General features: G+C 34.2%; 3 protein-coding genes across 3 annotated transcripts in view; all 3 read right to left on the bottom strand.

Annotated features, from left to right (window-relative positions):
• The window catches only part of LOC113782017 (polygalacturonase-like), a 7,865-nt gene extending 7,274 nt beyond the window's left edge, over positions 1-591 (bottom strand). Inside the window, exons 1-2 of the mRNA XM_027327931.1 lie at positions 460-591; positions 19-300 (exon numbers count right to left, since the gene is read on the bottom strand). Coding sequence (XP_027183732.1) covers positions 19-300; positions 460-591 — 414 coding nt within the window. The remainder of the gene's footprint in view (positions 1-18; positions 301-459) is intronic.
• A 4,562-nt stretch (positions 592-5,153) lies between these two features.
• On the bottom strand, positions 5,154-6,731 carry LOC113782016 (polygalacturonase-like). Its single transcript, XM_027327930.1, has 4 exons — positions 6,600-6,731; positions 6,129-6,440; positions 5,504-6,019; positions 5,154-5,408 (listed from the first exon to the last, which is right to left on the bottom strand). Exons 1-4 carry the CDS (start codon positions 6,729-6,731, stop codon positions 5,154-5,156), a joined length of 1,215 nt encoding a protein of 404 aa, XP_027183731.1.
• Positions 6,732-11,294: 4,563 nt separating this feature from the next.
• Positions 11,295-12,872, bottom strand: LOC113782015 (polygalacturonase-like). Its single transcript, XM_027327929.1, has 4 exons — positions 12,741-12,872; positions 12,270-12,581; positions 11,645-12,160; positions 11,295-11,549 (listed from the first exon to the last, which is right to left on the bottom strand). The coding sequence occupies exons 1-4, from the start codon at positions 12,870-12,872 to the stop codon at positions 11,295-11,297; spliced, it is 1,215 nt and encodes a 404-aa protein (XP_027183730.1).
• Positions 12,873-21,030: the final 8,158 nt, after the last annotated feature.

Here is a 21,030-nt window from a genome sequence, read left to right as displayed (position 1 = left end):
GCTGCATTCGGTTTTTACACGACATTCATTTTGGGTCCAAGCTTTGGCTCCTTGGCCATCCAAGGTACCACCTCCGGAGAGTGTCAATTGGTCAACGTATATAATTGTCATCCATTCCTTATCCTTGCTTATTTGTGCAGGATCTTCAGGTGCTTTGATGGTGCCTTGTATTTGAATCTCAACGGGAGCTTTGCAAGGACCTTCAAGGTTCGCTTCTTTCAATAAAAATGTGCCCTTTGGAATCAAAATTGTAGATGCTGTTGTAGAATTACATGCTTGTTTCCAAGCATCCGCCAAAACCTGCAATAATGGCAAATCTTTTAGAGCCCAATTGTTTATTTCAATGGGGACAATGCTTTCGACAAATCACGAACTTTTCTCCAAATTTTGGTGAACTGATCAATCAACCAAATCAATTTCGATGTATGTAGCTTCTGCATTAAGATTAAGATTAATTACCTGACTCATGTCAGCACTGCCATCTGGTTTTGCGCCAAGTTGAGTGACATCAATAGGTCCAGTTTGGGCCTGGGCAATGCATGTAAAGAACAGCCATGAACACAACAATATGATGTCTAATGCTCTTGCCATCTTTTGCTCTTCTTTTTTTTTTCTTTTTTTTTCCCACTATTTGCGTTTGTTTTATTTGAATAGTGTAATCTTAACAACAGTTGTAGCTTTTTTATAGTGGTGACAAGGAGTTTGGCACCGTTAGTTACCAAAATTTATGTTCGTGGTTCGTAAGAGACTCGAGTGTTGTGGTACAGTTGTGGCCATAACTTCGGTTACCGTTCTTCCCTTTCTCTATCCCACCATCTCTCCCTTCTTGATCTCCTAATCTGGTCAAAACATCAACCTTATATTAACTAAAAACGGTTAATTAGAATGGCAGATATAGGATGGATTTTTTCAACGCGGGTGGATCTCCTGATGGTCAATGGTTTGCAACTTTGAATAGTAATTTGAAATCTTTAGAGCTTATAGTTCTTCGCAGTAAAGTGATTAACAATGTGCTAAACTAAAGGGATCGTTGTATTAATAGGATTCCAAAATTATCGAAATCGAGTTGCTTGGAATGTATTAATAGGATTCCAAAATTATCCAAATTGAGCTACATCGAATCAGATTCTTTTGAAAGAGATAATTTTTTATTTTAGAAATGATGTATATTGGCCTGCACACATATACTTTTGCAAATGGCTAATTTTTCTATGGTCCCTTATGGTTTGTCATAAAACGAAGACATCCCTTGTAGTAATTTTAAAGATCTACAATGACCTCCCTATTCAAGACTATCAAGTTTTTTTCCTTTATTTTGATTTTTGCCTATGCTTAATTCGACTGTGAAGACAATATCTCATTTGGATCTATAAAATTTCACAATGACAAATTTGGGTGTTTGCAGTATATATACTTTGTGATATTAATGCCTCAAAGCTAAAATGCTTATATATGAGCATGTTAAAATTGAAGAGTGGTAAACTCGTAAAACTAGAGGTAGCACTTTGCTTAATTTGACAAACTTCAAGAAAGGCTGGTGTAATATAATCTTTCGTGAATCACAATCGGTGGACGAGATGGCTGTACAGTACAAATACCCAAAGAATCAAGATTCAAGATAACTATGTCATATAAAATGTGGTTTAACAGTTTCTTTTTTCCGTTTTCTTAATTTGCACGAGTTCATATTTTCTCATTTTAAGTGAAAACATGAACATGTTCTTGTTCCAAATAGGCAAGTTGTTAAAGCAAACATCTTTTCTCCGGTTTATACATGAAACGTAGACATTGCTTAAATTTTGGAAGGTCAGGTGCCACTGATCGCATATATGACATTTGATCAAGATTGATTTCAAAAAGCTATCAAATTTATTCATCAGTTTGTAGACACTAATCGAATCTCTTTCTTTATTTTCTTCTGAATTAACCTCAAGAAACTTTATTGTTTTTCAATGAATAATATCCATAATATTCGGGTGCAACTGGCTGATTGCCTATCGAGGAAAATTTCTACAAATAATGGTAAAAAAAAAGGTATTTGTCGGGATCTATCACATTCGTCTCATGTTGTAGCATCGCTGTACATGGGGACCGCATATCTCATGTACGGCGACCGGCTAAATTTTATTTGTTTCTAAATTTTTTTTAAACCAAAACTTGTACGGTGACATATTTTTTTTTTTTTACATTCTAGTCCCAAGGGAGTAGAATGCAAAATGTCAAACAAAAAAATAGGAATAGTGTAGCTACATATATCATGTGTGGCTACACATTGATAGTTTTTTTTAAATTTTGAGTGCGGTTACACTTGGAATGATTATGATTCTGATCCAAAGAAGAATAAGAAAATTTCAAGCATCTTTACTTGGAGTAATATATCCTATGCTTTTGGTGTCCAAAAGGGAAAAACAATTGATAATTTGAAATACTTCACTTGTAATTTATACTTGTCATTGGAAAATTTTTTGTATGTGTGTAAAATCATTACTATCGTTTGTGCTTCATAGGAAAATTATATGAAATATATCTGTCCACAACTTAATAGTACATATCATTAAAAAAAATATATGAACCTACTTGGGGACAAGCTTTTTTGTATCTATTGGAGAGAGATGTGTTGTATGAGTTTGAAGAAAGTCAAGTATATGTGTTGCTTGAGAAATCTAAAAAATAATTGAGATTCAGCCAATGTGTACAATGCTTTTATAAGAAGATAGTTTTCGGCCAAACTATTGAAAAGATTGCACACTGTTAAATGTTAGGAAAACAAGTAGTCTGGTTGCACTGGTATAAGGCCCAGGATGTGCTAAAAGAATTAAATTGAGACTACACGAACAATTCAAAACAAAAAAAAATTCAAAATCATGTGCAGCGATACTCTTACATCTTTTAGCATTGTGCATTTCAGTCCCGAGGGACTGGAATGTTAAAAAAAATTAATGTGGTGTCACATATTTTGGCTAAAAAAAATTATGTGCAAGGACGGTAGAAGAAGAAATAGATATGGCAGAGTACCACTTTTGCTTTTTTAAAAAAAAAAAAAATATTATTTTGGAAAATTGGTAGTTATCAGTACCAAAAATCCAACTCCCCGTCCGGCATGCTATTTTCTCTTTTCGTAATCTTTGTCCCAATTTTTGATGCTCAATTTGGAATTGGAAGCAGCATTTTCGTTATAGAAGTGTTGGGGTCGAATAGGTTTAAGAACAGAGACAAGTTTTACTCCATGACGTTAGTGTCATTATACTTGTATTTATGATGAGTGCAGCTGGGTTATTGGTCGATTTTAGGCAGCTTTATCTAAATCTTGGACCAAAATAAATAATCATTCCAACAATTACCTAAGCGCACAGTAATATATCCTAATTTGTGTACAATCACTAATACTAGTAATCTCATCTGGAAAAAGCAAAAAAATTCTGGGTGGACATACATGTGAATTTGTTTGTATGGTGCTAATTTATTTCCAAAACATAAAATGGGCATGCTTATTGTTTTCTTAGCCGATGATCTGTTGTGAATATAGGTACTCCTAAATTGTTGGTAAAGTAATTAGTTTATTCCTAATCCATCTGGATAAGATTATATTATCTCAAAATACAACATGTTATATATATATATACATATATTAAATTTACATTGTCGACTTTATGAGACAGAATTTCTATATTTTTCATTTTCTTCGACCAATTTTCTTTTTGAAAACTTTATTTAAGTTTGGTATTCTTCATGCTATTTTTTCTTTTTATGGTTTTTAGATTATTTATAACTCCAACTCTATGACACTGTCATTTTTTACCAATGTTATTGTACACTCATAATATTATTATGCTTAATAATTACACTACGATATTTCTATCTACAAAGCAGTACTGTTAAGTGGGTAAAACGATTATGCACATCAAAGGGCAGGAATAACAATGGAGTTTATATCAATGGCTTAATTTGTATCATTAATCTATGGAAGGTCATTAGTATAAAAGAATTGGCTTTTTGGATTTGTGTCATTCCATGTCATTTTTTATACTGCGCCACCCACTTAATCCTTCTCCACTGCCCACCCAGCAAACTCATTTACCTACCAGACCTGTGCGTTGTTCAACTTGATAGTAAATGACACACAAGTTGTGAGAGTTCAGTTATTGGGTTAACTTTGTACATGTGAAAGTAGATGAACAAACACTTTATGTTTTTCTTTGGACTTGGTGGCCTGAATTTTTTTTGCCAAGGGGAAGTAATTCTTTGCGTAGAAGTTGTATGCATGCTTATCTTGGTTATTATTTCTTATTATGCGAGAAAAAGTTCGATAATGTTGCAATCACTAAAGTTGACCCAATGATTATGGGAAGGCTTCAAGTCGAATCTAGAGACTGATAGTTGGGGACAAAAAAGATATGGGGAGAGATGAGAGGATAGAAAATAAAAAGTTCATTAGCATTGCAATAAATTTGCTTAATATGAAGTAAGATGCAATGTTTTTTTACTTGAATAGATGCATTTTGTTTGAACATGAGCAATATGCATTCTTTTGGGTGTAGTGTTTATTAACAATGGGTTGCAAGTAATCCTATATATCTGATTGTTCTTGACTACAGCGGTTTATTGTCATTAGTTTAAACTTCATTGGCAGAGATAGTTGATTTTCTCTCTTTTTTCTCTATTCTTTTTCCTTAATTTTAAGTACACTGCAACACAAAGAACAAGCAAAACGTTCCTTCTCCCGCAAGTACTTTTTTAACAGGGATATTGACAATAAATAAGAAAGTTTGATATGTGACATAACTAATGATGAAGTGTAATGTAGATAAAAGTTTTAGTTGGGAGTGTGGTAATTTAATGACCATTACAAGTTAAATTTCCTGTTTGTAAAGGAGAATTTCGTCTTTGTAACAGTTGATACAATTAATTGAAAAACAACAAACATAATTATAAGATGAAGGGTATTAGAATACGACAAAAATTGAGACTATTTTATTTGTTTTCAAAAGTATCAAAACTAATGATATTTTCATACATAGTATGGATTCATCTAACAAAATTACTTCTTGAATGGATTCAAAAAATAATAAGACCTGAAATCTATTTGTCAGAAAGGGGGAAAGAAAAAAAAGGAGAAAAAAAAATTTCGAACTCGTTCCTACGCTTGCGGGAATCTAAGCAGCCTGAGCCGGAACGGTAGCATTGGCGCAGATTGGAGGGTTCAGCTTACCACTCAGAGCTGGCTTCACATTGGCACAATTGCTTGACACATTCCCTTGATTGCCATTGTATGCCAAGTCAATGTCAGCAACCTCTACACCCTCGCATGGGATACTCTTACTGCAAAGAAGAGTCACAACAGCTGGTGTTGCTGAAGTGCCAGTGATGTTCTTGAAGCTGACCTGAGCAATCTTAACACTTGATGGGGCCTGTAAATCAAAAGAACGAGGAGAGAAAAAAATTAGCTCGAAAAGAAATGCAGTTTAGAATTTGATTGTCTTAGCATGCATGTTTTTTAACTTACAGTGTTTGTGCATTGGTTGTTTGGGCAATATTCTTGATCAATGATCACTGGATTGCTGACATTTTGCATGATAATACCTTCAAAGTGCATATTGGTGGCACTGCCACTTTTAGAAGCTGGCCAGCTCTTTACTCTTACACCATTTAAAGTACCGGAGATGGTGCAGTCGGTAACAAAGATACCCTCAACAGGCAGTTCATTGTCATACCTTCCAAGACTTCCAACACTGATTCCATGGCCAGGTCCACATGTCACTTTGCTTATGTTAACTTGTTTGGCACCATCGCCAATTGAGATGCAATCGTCCCCGGTTCCTATGTTTGAATCCGTGATGACTACTCCAGTGGAATGTCCAATGTGAATACCATCAGTGTTGGGACTGTCCCCAGGTGCTGTGATTGTGAAGTGTTGGAATGTTATATTGTTGCATCCGAAAAGATTCACGTGAAACAGTTTGCTGTTCAAAGAAGTTAGGTCGCGGATGACAGTGTTGTTGACGAAATTCAAGCTCAAAGTCTGCAATTTCAAGTTAAAAAAGGCACAACAATCAGATTACTAATTGAACTCGTGTATCGTTGGCAAAACATTCATAGGTATGTATTCAATGTTGTAAAAGCTGGCTCACATTTGGAAGTTTGCTGCATTCGGTTTTTACACGACATTCATTTTGGGTCCAAGCTTTGGCTCCTTGGCCATCCAAGGTACCACCTCCGGAGAGTGTCAATTGGTCAACGTATATAATTGTCATCCATTCCTTATCCTTGCTTATTTGTGCAGGATCTTCAGGTGCTTTGATGGTGCCTTGTATTTGAATCTCAACGGGAGCTTTGCAAGGACCTTCAAGGTTCGCTTCTTTCAATAAAAATGTGCCCTTTGGAATCAAAATTGTAGATGCTGTTGTAGAATTACATGCTTGTTTCCAAGCATCCGCCAAAACCTGCAATAATGGCAAATCTTTTAGAGCCCAATTGTTTATTTCAATGGGGACAATGCTTTCGACAAATCACGAACTTTTCTCCAAATTTTGGTGAACTGATCAATCAACCAAATCAATTTCGATGTATGTAGCTTCTGCATTAAGATTAAGATTAATTACCTGACTCATGTCAGCACTGCCATCTGGTTTTGCGCCAAGTTGAGTGACATCAATAGGTCCAGTTTGGGCCTGGGCAATGCATGTAAAGAACAGCCATGAACACAACAATATGATGTCTAATGCTCTTGCCATCTTTTGCTCTTCTTTTTTTTTTCTTTTTTTTTCCCACTATTTGCGTTTGTTTTATTTGAATAGTGTAATCTTAACAACAGTTGTAGCTTTTTTATAGTGGTGACAAGGAGTTTGGCACCGTTAGTTACCAAAATTTATGTTCGTGGTTCGTAAGAGACTCGAGTGTTGTGGTACAGTTGTGGCCATAACTTCGGTTACCGTTCTTCCCTTTCTCTATCCCACCATCTCTCCCTTCTTGATCTCCTAATCTGGTCAAAACATCAACCTTATATTAACTAAAAACGGTTAATTAGAATGGCAGATATAGGATGGATTTTTTCAACGCGGGTGGATCTCCTGATGGTCAATGGTTTGCAACTTTGAATAGTAATTTGAAATCTTTAGAGCTTATAGTTCTTCGCAGTAAAGTGATTAACAATGTGCTAAACTAAAGGGATCGTTGTATTAATAGGATTCCAAAATTATCGAAATCGAGTTGCTTGGAATGTATTAATAGGATTCCAAAATTATCCAAATTGAGCTACATCGAATCAGATTCTTTTGAAAGAGATAATTTTTTATTTTAGAAATGATGTATATTGGCCTGCACACATATACTTTTGCAAATGGCTAATTTTTCTATGGTCCCTTATGGTTTGTCATAAAACGAAGACATCCCTTGTAGTAATTTTAAAGATCTACAATGACCTCCCTATTCAAGACTATCAAGTTTTTTTCCTTTATTTTGATTTTTGCCTATGCTTAATTCGACTGTGAAGACAATATCTCATTTGGATCTATAAAATTTCACAATGACAAATTTGGGTGTTTGCAGTATATATACTTTGTGATATTAATGCCTCAAAGCTAAAATGCTTATATATGAGCATGTTAAAATTGAAGAGTGGTAAACTCGTAAAACTAGAGGTAGCACTTTGCTTAATTTGACAAACTTCAAGAAAGGCTGGTGTAATATAATCTTTCGTGAATCACAATCGGTGGACGAGATGGCTGTACAGTACAAATACCCAAAGAATCAAGATTCAAGATAACTATGTCATATAAAATGTGGTTTAACAGTTTCTTTTTTCCGTTTTCTTAATTTGCACGAGTTCATATTTTCTCATTTTAAGTGAAAACATGAACATGTTCTTGTTCCAAATAGGCAAGTTGTTAAAGCAAACATCTTTTCTCCGGTTTATACATGAAACGTAGACATTGCTTAAATTTTGGAAGGTCAGGTGCCACTGATCGCATATATGACATTTGATCAAGATTGATTTCAAAAAGCTATCAAATTTATTCATCAGTTTGTAGACACTAATCGAATCTCTTTCTTTATTTTCTTCTGAATTAACCTCAAGAAACTTTATTGTTTTTCAATGAATAATATCCATAATATTCGGGTGCAACTGGCTGATTGCCTATCGAGGAAAATTTCTACAAATAATGGTAAAAAAAAAGGTATTTGTCGGGATCTATCACATTCGTCTCATGTTGTAGCATCGCTGTACATGGGGACCGCATATCTCATGTACGGCGACCGGCTAAATTTTATTTGTTTCTAAATTTTTTTTAAACCAAAACTTGTACGGTGACATATTTTTTTTTTTTTACATTCTAGTCCCAAGGGAGTAGAATGCAAAATGTCAAACAAAAAAATAGGAATAGTGTAGCTACATATATCATGTGTGGCTACACATTGATAGTTTTTTTTAAATTTTGAGTGCGGTTACACTTGGAATGATTATGATTCTGATCCAAAGAAGAATAAGAAAATTTCAAGCATCTTTACTTGGAGTAATATATCCTATGCTTTTGGTGTCCAAAAGGGAAAAACAATTGATAATTTGAAATACTTCACTTGTAATTTATACTTGTCATTGGAAAATTTTTTGTATGTGTGTAAAATCATTACTATCGTTTGTGCTTCATAGGAAAATTATATGAAATATATCTGTCCACAACTTAATAGTACATATCATTAAAAAAAAATATGAACCTACTTGGGGACAAGCTTTTTTGTATCTATTGGAGAGAGATGTGTTGTATGAGTTTGAAGAAAGTCAAGTATATGTGTTGCTTGAGAAATCTAAAAAATAATTGAGATTCTGCCAATGTGTACAATGCTTTTATAAGAAGATAGTTTTCGGCCAAACTATTGAAAAGATTGCACACTGTTAAATGTTAGGAAAACAAGTAGTCTGGTTGCACTGGTATAAGGCCCAGGATGTGCTAAAAGAATTAAATTGAGACTACACGAACAATTCAAAACAAAAAAAAATTCAAAATCATGTGCAGCGATACTCTTACATCTTTTAGCATTGTGCATTTCAGTCCCGAGGGACTGGAATGTTAAAAAAAATTAATGTGGTGTCACATATTTTGGCTAAAAAAAATTATGTGCAAGGACGGTAGAAGAAGAAATAGATATGGCAGAGTACCACTTTTGCTTTTTTTAAAAAAAAAAAAATATTATTTTGGAAAATTGGTAGTTATCAGTACCAAAAATCCAACTCCCCGTCCGGCATGCTATTTTCTCTTTTCGTAATCTTTGTCCCAATTTTTGATGCTCAATTTGGAATTGGAAGCAGCATTTTCGTTATAGAAGTGTTGGGGTCGAATAGGTTTAAGAACAGAGACAAGTTTTACTCCATGACGTTAGTGTCATTATACTTGTATTTATGATGAGTGCAGCTGGGTTATTGGTCGATTTTAGGCAGCTTTATCTAAATCTTGGACCAAAATAAATAATCATTCCAACAATTACCTAAGCGCACAGTAATATATCCTAATTTGTGTACAATCACTAATACTAGTAATCTCATCTGGAAAAAGCAAAAAAATTCTGGGTGGACATACATGTGAATTTGTTTGTATGGTGCTAATTTATTTCCAAAACATAAAATGGGCATGCTTATTGTTTTCTTAGCCGATGATCTGTTGTGAATATAGGTACTCCTAAATTGTTGGTAAAGTAATTAGTTTATTCCTAATCCATCTGGATAAGATTATATTATCTCAAAATACAACATGTTATATATATATATATACATATATTAAATTTACATTGTCGACTTTATGAGACAGAATTTCTATATTTTTCATTTTCTTCGACCAATTTTCTTTTTGAAAACTTTATTTAAGTTTGGTATTCTTCATGCTATTTTTTCTTTTTATGGTTTTTAGATTATTTATAACTCCAACTCTATGACACTGTCATTTTTTACCAATGTTATTGTACACTCATAATATTATTATGCTTAATAATTACACTACGATATTTCTATCTACAAAGCAGTACTGTTAAGTGGGTAAAACGATTATGCACATCAAAGGGCAGGAATAACAATGGAGTTTATATCAATGGCTTAATTTGTATCATTAATCTATGGAAGGTCATTAGTATAAAAGAATTGGCTTTTTGGATTTGTGTCATTCCATGTCATTTTTTATACTGCGCCACCCACTTAATCCTTCTCCACTGCCCACCCAGCAAACTCATTTACCTACCAGACCTGTGCGTTGTTCAACTTGATAGTAAATGACACACAAGTTGTGAGAGTTCAGTTATTGGGTTAACTTTGTACATGTGAAAGTAGATGAACAAACACTTTATGTTTTTCTTTGGACTTGGTGGCCTGAATTTTTTTTGCCAAGGGGAAGTAATTCTTTGCGTAGAAGTTGTATGCATGCTTATCTTGGTTATTATTTCTTATTATGCGAGAAAAAGTTCGATAATGTTGCAATCACTAAAGTTGACCCAATGATTATGGGAAGGCTTCAAGTCGAATCTAGAGACTGATAGTTGGGGACAAAAAAGATATGGGGAGAGATGAGAGGATAGAAAATAAAAAGTTCATTAGCATTGCAATAAATTTGCTTAATATGAAGTAAGATGCAATGTTTTTTTACTTGAATAGATGCATTTTGTTTGAACATGAGCAATATGCATTCTTTTGGGTGTAGTGTTTATTAACAATGGGTTGCAAGTAATCCTATATATCTGATTGTTCTTGACTACAGCGGTTTATTGTCATTAGTTTAAACTTCATTGGCAGAGATAGTTGATTTTGTCTCTTTTTTCTCTATTCTTTTTCCTTAATTTTAAGTACACTGCAACACAAAGAACAAGCAAAACGTTCCTTCTCCCGCAAGTACTTTTTTAACAGGGATATTGACAATAAATAAGAAAGTTTGATATGTGACATAACTAATGATGAAGTGTAATGTAGATAAAAGTTTTAGTTGGGAGTGTGGTAATTTAATGACCATTACAAGTTAAATTTCCTGTTTGTAAAGGAGAATTTCGTCTTTGTAACAGTTGATACAATTAATTGAAAAACAACAAACATAATTATAAGATGAAGGGTATTAGAATACGACAAAAATTGAGACTATTTTATTTGTTTTCAAAAGTATCAAAACTAATGATATTTTCATACATAGTATGGATTCATCTAACAAAATTACTTCTTGAATGGATTCAAAAAATAATAAGACCTGAAATCTATTTGTCAGAAAGGGGGAAAGAAAAAAAAGGAGAAAAAAAAATTTCGAACTCGTTCCTACGCTTGCGGGAATCTAAGCAGCCTGAGCCGGAACGGTAGCATTGGCGCAGATTGGAGGGTTCAGCTTACCACTCAGAGCTGGCTTCACATTGGCACAATTGCTTGACACATTCCCTTGATTGCCATTGTATGCCAAGTCAATGTCAGCAACCTCTACACCCTCGCATGGGATACTCTTACTGCAAAGAAGAGTCACAACAGCTGGTGTTGCTGAAGTGCCAGTGATGTTCTTGAAGCTGACCTGAGCAATCTTAACACTTGATGGGGCCTGTAAATCAAAAGAACGAGGAGAGAAAAAAATTAGCTCGAAAAGAAATGCAGTTTAGAATTTGATTGTCTTAGCATGCATGTTTTTTAACTTACAGTGTTTGTGCATTGGTTGTTTGGGCAATATTCTTGATCAATGATCACTGGATTGCTGACATTTTGCATGATAATACCTTCAAAGTGCATATTGGTGGCACTGCCACTTTTAGAAGCTGGCCAGCTCTTTACTCTTACACCATTTAAAGTACCGGAGATGGTGCAGTCGGTAACAAAGATACCCTCAACAGGCAGTTCATTGTCATACCTTCCAAGACTTCCAACACTGATTCCATGGCCAGGTCCACATGTCACTTTGCTTATGTTAACTTGTTTGGCACCATCGCCAATTGAGATGCAATCGTCCCCGGTTCCTATGTTTGAATCCGTGATGACTACTCCAGTGGAATGTCCAATGTGAATACCATCAGTGTTGGGACTGTCCCCAGGTGCTGTGATTGTGAAGTGTTGGAATGTTATATTGTTGCATCCGAAAAGATTCACGTGAAACAGTTTGCTGTTCAAAGAAGTTAGGTCGCGGATGACAGTGTTGTTGACGAAATTCAAGCTCAAAGTCTGCAATTTCAAGTTAAAAAAGGCACAACAATCAGATTACTAATTGAACTCGTGTATCGTTGGCAAAACATTCATAGGTATGTATTCAATGTTGTAAAAGCTGGCTCACATTTGGAAGTTTGCTGCATTCGGTTTTTACACGACATTCATTTTGGGTCCAAGCTTTGGCTCCTTGGCCATCCAAGGTACCACCTCCGGAGAGTGTCAATTGGTCAACGTATATAATTGTCATCCATTCCTTATCCTTGCTTATTTGTGCAGGATCTTCAGGTGCTTTGATGGTGCCTTGTATTTGAATCTCAACGGGAGCTTTGCAAGGACCTTCAAGGTTCGCTTCTTTCAATAAAAATGTGCCCTTTGGAATCAAAATTGTAGATGCTGTTGTAGAATTACATGCTTGTTTCCAAGCATCCGCCAAAACCTGCAATAATGGCAAATCTTTTAGAGCCCAATTGTTTATTTCAATGGGGACAATGCTTTCGACAAATCACGAACTTTTCTCCAAATTTTGGTGAACTGATCAATCAACCAAATCAATTTCGATGTATGTAGCTTCTGCATTAAGATTAAGATTAATTACCTGACTCATGTCAGCACTGCCATCTGGTTTTGCGCCAAGTTGAGTGACATCAATAGGTCCAGTTTGGGCCTGGGCAATGCATGTAAAGAACAGCCATGAACACAACAATATGATGTCTAATGCTCTTGCCATCTTTTGCTCTTCTTTTTTTTTTCTTTTTTTTTCCCACTATTTGCGTTTGTTTTATTTGAATAGTGTAATCTTAACAACAGTTGTAGCTTTTTTATAGTGGTGACAAGGAGTTTGGCACCGTTAGTTACCAAAATTTATGTTCGTGGTTCGTAAGAGACTCGAGTGTTGTGGTACAGTTGTGGCCATAACTTCGGTTACCGTTCTTCCCTTTCTCTATCCCACCATCTCTCCCTTCTTGATCTCCTAATCTGGTCAAAACATCAACCTTATATTAACTAAAAACGGTTAATTAGAATGGCAGATATAGGATGGATTTTTTCAACGCGGGTGGATCTCCTGATGGTCAATGGTTTGCAACTTTGAATAGTAATTTGAAATCTTTAGAGCTTATAGTTCTTCGCAGTAAAGTGATTAACAATGTGCTAAACTAAAGGGATCGTTGTATTAATAGGATTCCAAAATTATCGAAATCGAGTTGCTTGGAATGTATTAATAGGATTCCAAAATTATCCAAATTGAGCTACATCGAATCAGATTCTTTTGAAAGAGATAATTTTTTATTTTAGAAATGATGTATATTGGCCTGCACACATATACTTTTGCAAATGGCTAATTTTTCTATGGTCCCTTATGGTTTGTCATAAAACGAAGACATCCCTTGTAGTAATTTTAAAGATCTACAATGACCTCCCTATTCAAGACTATCAAGTTTTTTTCCTTTATTTTGATTTTTGCCTATGCTTAATTCGACTGTGAAGACAATATCTCATTTGGATCTATAAAATTTCACAATGACAAATTTGGGTGTTTGCAGTATATATACTTTGTGATATTAATGCCTCAAAGCTAAAATGCTTATATATGAGCATGTTAAAATTGAAGAGTGGTAAACTCGTAAAACTAGAGGTAGCACTTTGCTTAATTTGACAAACTTCAAGAAAGGCTGGTGTAATATAATCTTTCGTGAATCACAATCGGTGGACGAGATGGCTGTACAGTACAAATACCCAAAGAATCAAGATTCAAGATAACTATGTCATATAAAATGTGGTTTAACAGTTTCTTTTTTCCGTTTTCTTAATTTGCACGAGTTCATATTTTCTCATTTTAAGTGAAAACATGAACATGTTCTTGTTCCAAATAGGCAAGTTGTTAAAGCAAACATCTTTTCTCCGGTTTATACATGAAACGTAGACATTGCTTAAATTTTGGAAGGTCAGGTGCCACTGATCGCATATATGACATTTGATCAAGATTGATTTCAAAAAGCTATCAAATTTATTCATCAGTTTGTAGACACTAATCGAATCTCTTTCTTTATTTTCTTCTGAATTAACCTCAAGAAACTTTATTGTTTTTCAATGAATAATATCCATAATATTCGGGTGCAACTGGCTGATTGCCTATCGAGGAAAATTTCTACAAATAATGGTAAAAAAAAAGGTATTTGTCGGGATCTATCACATTCGTCTCATGTTGTAGCATCGCTGTACATGGGGACCGCATATCTCATGTACGGCGACCGGCTAAAAGTCCGAAGGGAGTAGAATGCAAAATGGCAAACAAAAAAATAGGAATAGTGTAGCTACATATATCATGTGTGACTACACATTGATAGTTTTTTTAAAATTTTGAGTGCGGTTACACTTGGAATTATTATGATTCTGATCCAAAGAAGAAAAAAAAAATTAAAGCATCTTTACTTGGAGTAATATATCCTATGCTTTTGGTGTCCAAAAGGGAAAAACAGTTGATAATTTGAAGTACTTCACTTGTAATTTATACTTGTGATTGCAAAACTTTTTGTATATGTGTAAAATCATTACTATCGTTTGTGGTTTATAGGAGAATTATATGAAATATAGCTGTCCACTACTTAATAGTACATATCATTTAAAAAAATATGAACCTAGTTGGGGACAAGCTTTTTTGGATCTATTGGAGAGAGATGTGTTGTATGAGTTTGTAGAAAGTCAAGTATATGTGTTGCTTGAGAAATCTAAAAAACAATTGAGATTCTGCCAATGTGTACAATGCTTTTATAAGAAGATAGTTTGTTGGCCAAACTATTGAAAAGATTGCACACTGTTAAATGCTGGGAAAACAAGTAGTCTAGTTACACTGGTATAAGGCCCAGGATGTGCTAAAAGAACTAAATTGAGACTACACTAACAATTCAAAACAAAAAAAAAATTCAAAATCATGTGCAGCTGTACTCTTACCTTTTTTAGCATTTTGCATTTTAGTCCCGAGGGACTGGAATGTTAAAAAAATTAATGTGGTGTCACCTATTTTGGTTAAAAAAAATTATGTGCAAGGACGCTAGAAGAAGAAACAGATATGGCAGAGTACCACTTTTGCTTTTTTTTTTTTAAATATTATTTTGGAAAATTGGTAGTTATCAGTACCAAAAATCCAACTCCCCGTCCGTGTGAGAACTCAGAAATTTATGTGTACACTTTGAATTTATTTCATTACATTTAATCTGTTATTAGAAATATTATATGTAACAAATGAATGGTTAAATTAAATGCATAATTGAATTCCTATAAAATTGAAAATTTAAAAAAAATGATGTAATAAATAAATAAAACATATAAGCAAAATGATAGAATGGTGTAGAAAATTTTAGGAATCAAATAAACATATGGTAGGCATATGGCAAATTATCATTTGAATTTATTATATAGTTGAATTAGTTAAATGTCTAATTAATTTTCCTTAAAGTCAAATGCGTGAAAATCTACTAGACCAATGTAAGTAATTTTCCAAGAAAACACAAATAAAGTCAGGAGTTAATATAAGAAATAATACAAATATAACTCCTTAGCAAGTAAATAAATTAATGTCAAAAGACCATTTTAACCTCAACGCCTAAACAAATAACCATGCAACCAGCAAGCAGGTTACTAGAATCCTAAAATAGGAACCGAGTGGAGGAAATGCTGGACTGGTCGGTCACCGAATGAGAGGAGCTAAGTGAGTGTAAGGGGAGGAATGTAGCTGCCAATGGTTAGCCAAATCCAAGTGGTGACCGACTGGAGGAAAGAGAGAAAATGAGAGATTTTACCAGTTCTCCTTAAGCGGCAACAACCGAGAAAGGAAAAAAAACAGGGCATCAGCCTTTCTTCTCAAAACACCAAAACCGAGAGCTAAGGTGAGGAATAGGAAGATAAACTTAGCTAGATTCATCACATATCAGCTTCGACCGTGAGAAAAGAAGGACGCAAGGAAGGAAAAGAGTGAGAGCTGGTGCAATTTGGAGGAACTGAAGCTTAAAAACTGGAGCAGTCTGCAACTGTTGAATTCTAAAGGAAAGGAGGTAAAAAAATTCTGTAATAAACCTTTACTTATTAAGTATAAGTGAATATATGAGCTGCATGTTAAGTTTTAGCATGGAAATGAATTTTTGACCGAGGAAAAATTCTGGTTTGAGACTGAGTAGTTGCTGAGCTGAAATTTTGTGGGAATCGAGGGTCATTTGTTGAATTACTGCTTGCTAACAGTAAAGGATGGAAACTAATGATAGGAAATGCATGTATTATGTCTACTTTAAGTATTAAAAGAAGGTTAGCTGTAGAAACTTGTGAAGAGTTGGAACTATGAGTTGAAATTATTGAAAGAAACCTGCTGGAAATCTGTTAGCCCCAACTGAGAGCAAGGAAGTTAAGAAACTCTAGCTGTCTTTGGCAAATTTTAGCTCTTAAACTTTCGTATTAAGCTGTAATGTGTCATAAAGCATCTTAACTTCATCAAGCAAAGCAGAAATGAGTATAAACTGAAGTGAACATTGAAGGAAAGATAAGTTCAATCTAGTTGCAGATAGGTTCGGCTGAGAGAAAGAATAAGAAAATTATTCTCGGTTTCTTCATGGATTCTGGTTCTAACCTTCTACATTGAGGTTTAATTCATTATATAACATTTCCGTCTTATCATTCTTGTTAGATTTGAGTGCATAAAGAAGAGACTAATGGAGAAAATTCTTGATTAAAAGCTGATGGAACCCGCTAGGAAGGCCGAGTGAGAGAGAGAGAAATGAACTTTTGATCAGTCTTTCTTTCGAATTTTAGTTGTGAACTTTTATATGTTCTGTTTAAGGCTACTCTGTAGCTTGATAATCATGTTTTGCATGTCAAGTTGGAGGTAACATGGAAGAAATTAAGGAAGTGGTTGTCTATTAAATTACCATTTTGATGACTGCTGCATTTAGCTGATGACAGATTAGTATATATGGCTTCTTGGCTGAACCATTTGCTGGAATTAAGTATTACTTGCCTTGGCTTATGTTGGACCGAAAGCACATTAAAGTACTTAAAGATGTAAGCAAGTAAAAGAATGAAGTTTTGTTGAAAATCTGAAGTAATATTGCTGGAAATTTAGCCTTGTTGGCCGAGAGAGTGAGGGGTTGAAACTCTCATGTTATTTTTCGAAATTTCTAGGATAATTGATTGTAATCTTGTATAAAACATCTTATAACATCTTAACCTTGCCTCTCGTGTACATTTTATTGATTCTAAGACTTGGAGGGTTGATGAAATTGAGCAAATTTAAACCATAAGTGAACTTGAATCTAGTTCAGCTCAAAGGAAGAAAAGAAAAGCTCACTAGCCTTAATTCTTGAATATTGGGTTGAAAATGGTTTAATCTTAGCTTAAACACCTCACAAGACCTTAAATTTGGTATACATGAATATTTCCCTTGTTTAAGTTGATAAATTTGATTAATCTTGAAGAAAAATGTGAGGAAGGTTGCTGGAATTGTTGCATCTTGTGTGATAAGCTAAGGGACTTGAGTTCTAGTAATTTAAACCTTAAATTGGTGAGTGATTAACAGCCGGACATAAAGATAAATGGATGAGAAAAGTTGTTATATCAACTATAGGGATCTAAAAGGCTATAAAACTTATATGAAAAAAATATACAAATAAAACATGATTCAAACAGCCTTATAAGCATTGTATGTTCACCGTTAAGGTAATAAACTAGTTTTACTCATGATCTTAAGGAAAAGAGATTTATAGGACAATAAAGTACCTTAAAGGTAGTTATTACTAAAATTTACCTTATTAAGGGTTAATGTTGCTTTTAGTACGATAAATCTAGCAGTATAAAAGTAATGAAGTCACAATATTGGAATTGGTACTTAAACTTCCTCTCTTTTGGAAATTAAAGGTCGAAATGACGAGTGAATGTAAGAAATGCACTAGTCACCTCACTGAACATAGCAATAACTTAGAATTCAGGTGGAATGGTGACTTAAGGCTAGAATACAACACATATGTTGATTATACTTCAGAATTTCATCAAATGAGTAGTTAAATTATTATGGCAATTATGAACTTATCTCAGGAAGTAGCTGTGAGCCAGGAAACGAACCCGAGACTCGAGAATAATTTATTTGGGTATTTGGTGAGTGTTTTTTGAATTTATGTGTTTAACTGTTTATGTGTATCTAAGTGAAATTATGTGACAAATGTGCTTATCATGAATTATTACTAAATGATTCCTTGTGAAGTGTATCTCAATTGTCCCTCGCCTTTTAAGTCGATGGTGTACTTTATCGCACTCGGCTTAGTCGAGTTTGAAGGTCGATAATTGACTGAATGTTACTGTAAGTGTGTATAAATGTAAGCCGTATGTGTACCTCGCCGCATCGACTGAACTAGGTCCCAAAACCCTCTGTTCAATGGACTATTCGATCCAGCAAAGGGCTTGGTCGGGTAGGACGGTAACTTTGGGTAAATGTTTCGGTATACTCGAGTATTACCATGAGGTTGGGAGATTATTGAACTGATTATTCAACGTAGGGGATTGTTTATTGTTTTGGAGGACATAAGGAGGTGAATCGGCAGAATGTGCAATGATATTGAAATGAATGTACAATAACAGTGAAATGAGTGTCTCTTGACACTGAAATGAATGCTCAATGACATTGAAGTGGCTCTAATGCGAGCACCGTATTCTTTTAAAAGTGATTGTTTAGTGAAGTGTTTCTTCCATTGCTTAATGAAAGTGATTGTACAGTGAAATGTGTACTACTTGCTTAATTGTAATGATTTAAGTGTTTATTAAATGTTTCTTGCTCGGCAAACCTCACTGAGTTTTAGCTCAATCCTTTAGTTTTGTTTTCCTTACAGGAGTTGGTGGTCGGAGAAACGAACGAGAGAACTTAGGGAATTAACGTGAAGACTTTCGTGATTATAAATTATCTAGTATCATATCACGGCTAAAACTTTTGTATTGAACTTGGCATTGTAAAAGTTTTGAACGTGTGGTTTTAATATACCACAATGTTATCTCTGAAATTAATGTTAGTGAATGAGTCCTGGCGAGAGTCAGGCTGGCGGTCCGCTAACTTCTAGGTTATGCCCTAGGAAAAGACCGAGCCGTCACAGTCTGACATGCTATTTTCTCTTTTCGTAATCTTTATCCCAATTTTTTATGCTCAATTTGGAATTGGAAGCAGCATTGTTGTTATAGAAGTGTTGGGGTCGAATAGGTTTAAGAACTGAGACAAGTTTTACTCCATGCCGTCAGTGTTATTATACTTGTATTTATGATGAGTGCAGCTGGGTTATTGGTCGATTTTAGGCAGCTTTATCTAAATCTTGGACCAAAATAAAAAAACATTCCAACAATTACCTAAGGGCACAGTAATATATCTTAATTTGTGTACAATCACTAATACTAGTAATCTCATTTGCAAAAAGAAAAAAAAATTTTGGATGGACATACATGTGAATTTGTTTGTATGGTGCGAATTTATTTCCAAAACATAAAATGGGCATGCTTATTGTTTTTTTAGCCAATGATTTGTTGTGAATATAGGTACTCCTAAATTGTTGCTAAAGTAATTAGTTCATTCCTAATCCATCTGGATAAGATTATATTATCTCAAAATACAACATGTTATATATATATATATATATACATATATTAAATTTACATTGTCGACTTTATGAGACAGAATTTCTATATTTTTCATTTTCTTCGACCAATTTTCTTTTTGAAAACTTTATTTAAGTTTGGTATTCTTCATGCTATTTTTTCTTTTTATGGTTTTTAGATTATTTATAACTCCAACTCTATGACACTGTCATTTTTTACCAATGTTATTGTACACTCATAATATTATTATGCTTAATAATTACACTACGATATTTCTATCTACAAAGCAGTACTGTTAAGTGGGTAAAACGATTATGCACATCAAAGGGCAGGAATAACAATGGAGTTTATATCAATGGCTTAATTTGTATCATTAATCTATGGAAGGTCATTAGTATAAAAGAATTGGCTTTTTGGATTTGTGTCATTCCATGTCATTTTTTATACTGCGCCACCCACTTAATCCTTCTCCACTGCCCACCCAGCAAACTCATTTACCTACCAGACCTGTGCGTTGTTCAACTTGATAGTAAATGACACACAAGTTGTGAGAGTTCAGTTATTGGGTTAACTTTGTACATGTGAAAGTAGATGAACAAACACTTTATGTTTTTCTTTGGACTTGGTGGCCTGAATTTTTTTTGCCAAGGGGAAGTAATTCTTTGCGTAGAAGTTGTATGCATGCTTATCTTGGTTATTATTTCTTATTATGCGAGAAAAAGTTCGATAATGTTGCAATCACTAAAGTTGACCCAATGATTATGGGAAGGCTTCAAGTCGAATCTAGAGACTGATAGTTGGGGACAAAAAAGATATGGGGAGAGATGAGAGGATAGAAAATAAAAAGTTCATTAGCATTGCAATAAATTTGCTTAATATGAAGTAAGATGCAATGTTTTTTTACTTGAATAGATGCATTTTGTTTGAACATGAGCAATATGCATTCTTTTGGGTGTAGTGTTTATTAACAATGGGTTGCAAGTAATCCTATATATCTGATTGTTCTTGACTACAGCGGTTTATTGTCATTAGTTTAAACTTCATTGGCAGAGATAGTTGATTTTGTCTCTTTTTTCTCTATTCTTTTTCCTTAATTTTAAGTACACTGCAACACAAAGAACAAGCAAAACGTTCCTTCTCCCGCAAGTACTTTTTTAACAGGGATATTGACAATAAATAAGAAAGTTTGATATGTGACATAACTAATGATGAAGTGTAATGTAGATAAAAGTTTTAGTTGGGAGTGTGGTAATTTAATGACCATTACAAGT

The sequence above is a fragment of the Coffea eugenioides genome, chromosome 9, assembly GCF_003713205.1.
Source record: "Coffea eugenioides isolate CCC68of chromosome 9, Ceug_1.0, whole genome shotgun sequence".
NCBI classification, from domain to species: Eukaryota; Viridiplantae; Streptophyta; class Magnoliopsida; order Gentianales; family Rubiaceae; genus Coffea; species Coffea eugenioides.
The sequence above is the reverse complement of the archived record's forward strand: the minus strand, read 5'-3'. Positions and strand labels throughout refer to the sequence as shown.

Excerpts from the sequence above, each read along its gene's own strand:
- LOC113782016 (XM_027327930.1), bottom strand. The coding sequence starts at position 6,731 with ATGGCAAGAGCATTAGACATCATATTGTTGTGTTCATGGCTGTTCTTT. Across the intron at positions 6,020-6,128 it reads AATGCAGCAAACTTCCAAAT|ACTTTGAGCTTGAATTTCGT; the intron begins GTGAGCCAGCTT and ends TTGAAATTGCAG. Across the intron at positions 5,409-5,503 it reads ACAACCAATGCACAAACACT|GCCCCATCAAGTGTTAAGAT; the intron begins GTAAGTTAAAAA and ends TTTGATTTACAG.
- LOC113782015 (XM_027327929.1), bottom strand. The coding sequence starts at position 12,872 with ATGGCAAGAGCATTAGACATCATATTGTTGTGTTCATGGCTGTTCTTT. Across the intron at positions 12,582-12,740 it reads GCAGTGCTGACATGAGTCAG|GTTTTGGCGGATGCTTGGAA; the intron begins GTAATTAATCTT and ends CCATTATTGCAG. Across the intron at positions 12,161-12,269 it reads AATGCAGCAAACTTCCAAAT|ACTTTGAGCTTGAATTTCGT; the intron begins GTGAGCCAGCTT and ends TTGAAATTGCAG.